The 1,856-nt window shown below is 43.5% G+C and overlaps 1 protein-coding gene across 1 annotated transcript in view; it reads left to right on the top strand.

The window, feature by feature from the left end:
* The first annotated feature begins 1,064 nt into the window (after positions 1-1,064).
* vezt (vezatin, adherens junctions transmembrane protein) overlaps positions 1,065-1,856 on the top strand; it is an 11,503-nt gene continuing 10,711 nt past the window's right edge. The window contains 1 exon segment of the mRNA XM_061072406.1: positions 1,065-1,152. Coding sequence (XP_060928389.1) covers positions 1,117-1,152 — 36 coding nt within the window. The 5' untranslated portion in view covers positions 1,065-1,116.

Below are 1,856 nucleotides of genomic sequence, written 5' to 3'. Positions count from 1 at the left end.
CCAAAGTTTTCCTTTTTTTTTTTTTTTTTTCAGCCACGGTGCTTTTTCCCCCAACATGTAAACTGGGAGAGGAAATGAGACACTTCCGCTTCCGCATTTCAAAATAAGCCTACTGCTGAGAGGGATGTTTTCGGCTGTTGTGTTGTGAAGGATGAACAGACGAAGAATTAAAGCATGATGTATTCAACTATTACATATTTTACAGGGCATTTACATAGGTCGTGAAAATTTGTGGAATATGTATAACAAAATCAATCTTATCTGATATGATAAAATTGTAAATAAAATACACAGATATCTCCAGTTTACTTGTATTTCTTATGTTAACTGTAACTTATTATAACACCACTCAGCTATTGTATTGTAGTACACACCGATAAGTAGTATAATGCACACAACTTTTTTCTTATTCACAAATACAATCTGGTTTTATTCCCAAGCAGGTTTCCAGATATACAATGAATTTGCAGAGGTGTATTTATGCAAGTATGAAGATAAAATATATACTTATAGGAGATAAAATTAAATACAGAAAATACTACAAGCAGAAAGGGGGGGGGGGGTTTATATCTAATAATAATAATACATTTAGTCTCTAACATCTCAACACAATTTTGCTCAAACTAATCATCACCTTCAGACTTCTTGTCATCAGTTTACCATATTTGACGAGGAAAAGCAGGAAGTCCTCTCATTTTGATTGGGAAAAATGACCTTTGATTATTTTATTGATTGACAGAATTGATCTGGCCATTGAATTGTGGAAAAATCTATTCAGCTCTTAAATTTGTCGTTAAGGACGAACCAGAAGAATTTGAATTGTTGGAATATGAGTTAATTATCATAATGTGTTCAGTCTTCTACTAATAAAAACAAGTAATTTCTGAATGTAAGTGTACATTTTAGTTGCAGTTTCCTCTCGTGGCCACTTGAGGCGCTCTCACACACTCTGAGAGACGGTTGATGAAGACGAGCATCATGGGAGTTGTAGTTTTTGGACGCGGAGTTTCACCCGCCGGCTAAACTGCTCCTAACTTCCCAGCGGCTGCTGCTCCGCCCGCCATCGCCTACAACCCCCATCATGCTGGACGGGCTGCGGCTCCATGGCGCAGAGCAATGACTGAGGAGCTCGATGAAGACGTGGTGTTCGAGGTTAGTGTCGTTATTTAATTTTTTAATTAAAAAAAGCACCTGCAAACTTTTTATTGCTATGTCATGGCGCTCGGTCTGTTTGCGGCAGCTAGCTTAGCTTAGCTTAGCGAGCTAACGGGCTAACGGGGCTATGCTAGCTCCTCAGGAAGAAGCAGCCGCCGCCTCCACGCTTTGTCAGCCCGGAACAAATCCACCGATTTGGCCGGAGACGAACCGCGGAGCTGCCAAGGAGCTTTGCCGGTCATGAGGGAGGCTCAGCCCGGCCTCACGGTTCATTGTTGTCGGTGTTTCGTGGTTGTTGGACCAGTTGCTGGAGGAGGAGGAGGAGGAGGAGGAGGAGGACGACCAGACCAATGCGTCGGTTCCGGAAACACACACACACACTCACACACACACATTAACACACTGACACATCTGGGTGGTGACAACATGAGCTGCAGCTTCGTGTGACAATGCATGTGAGTAGCTTCTCGTTGTTTTGCCGGTGACTGTGCAGATGTGCAGGACAACAGGCTGCAGACACAGATGCTCACAGACACAGATGCTCACAGACACAGATGCTCACAGACACAGATGCTCACAGATGCTCACAAACACAGATGCTCACAGACACCGATGCTCACAGACACCGATGCTCACAGACACCGATGCTCACAGACACCGATGCTCACAGACACCGATGCTCACAGACACCGATGCTCACA

This window comes from Limanda limanda, chromosome 1 (genome assembly GCF_963576545.1).
Source record: "Limanda limanda chromosome 1, fLimLim1.1, whole genome shotgun sequence".
Lineage (NCBI taxonomy): Eukaryota > Metazoa > Chordata > Actinopteri > Pleuronectiformes > Pleuronectidae > Limanda > Limanda limanda.
The sequence above is the reverse complement of the archived record's forward strand: the minus strand, read 5'-3'. Positions and strand labels throughout refer to the sequence as shown.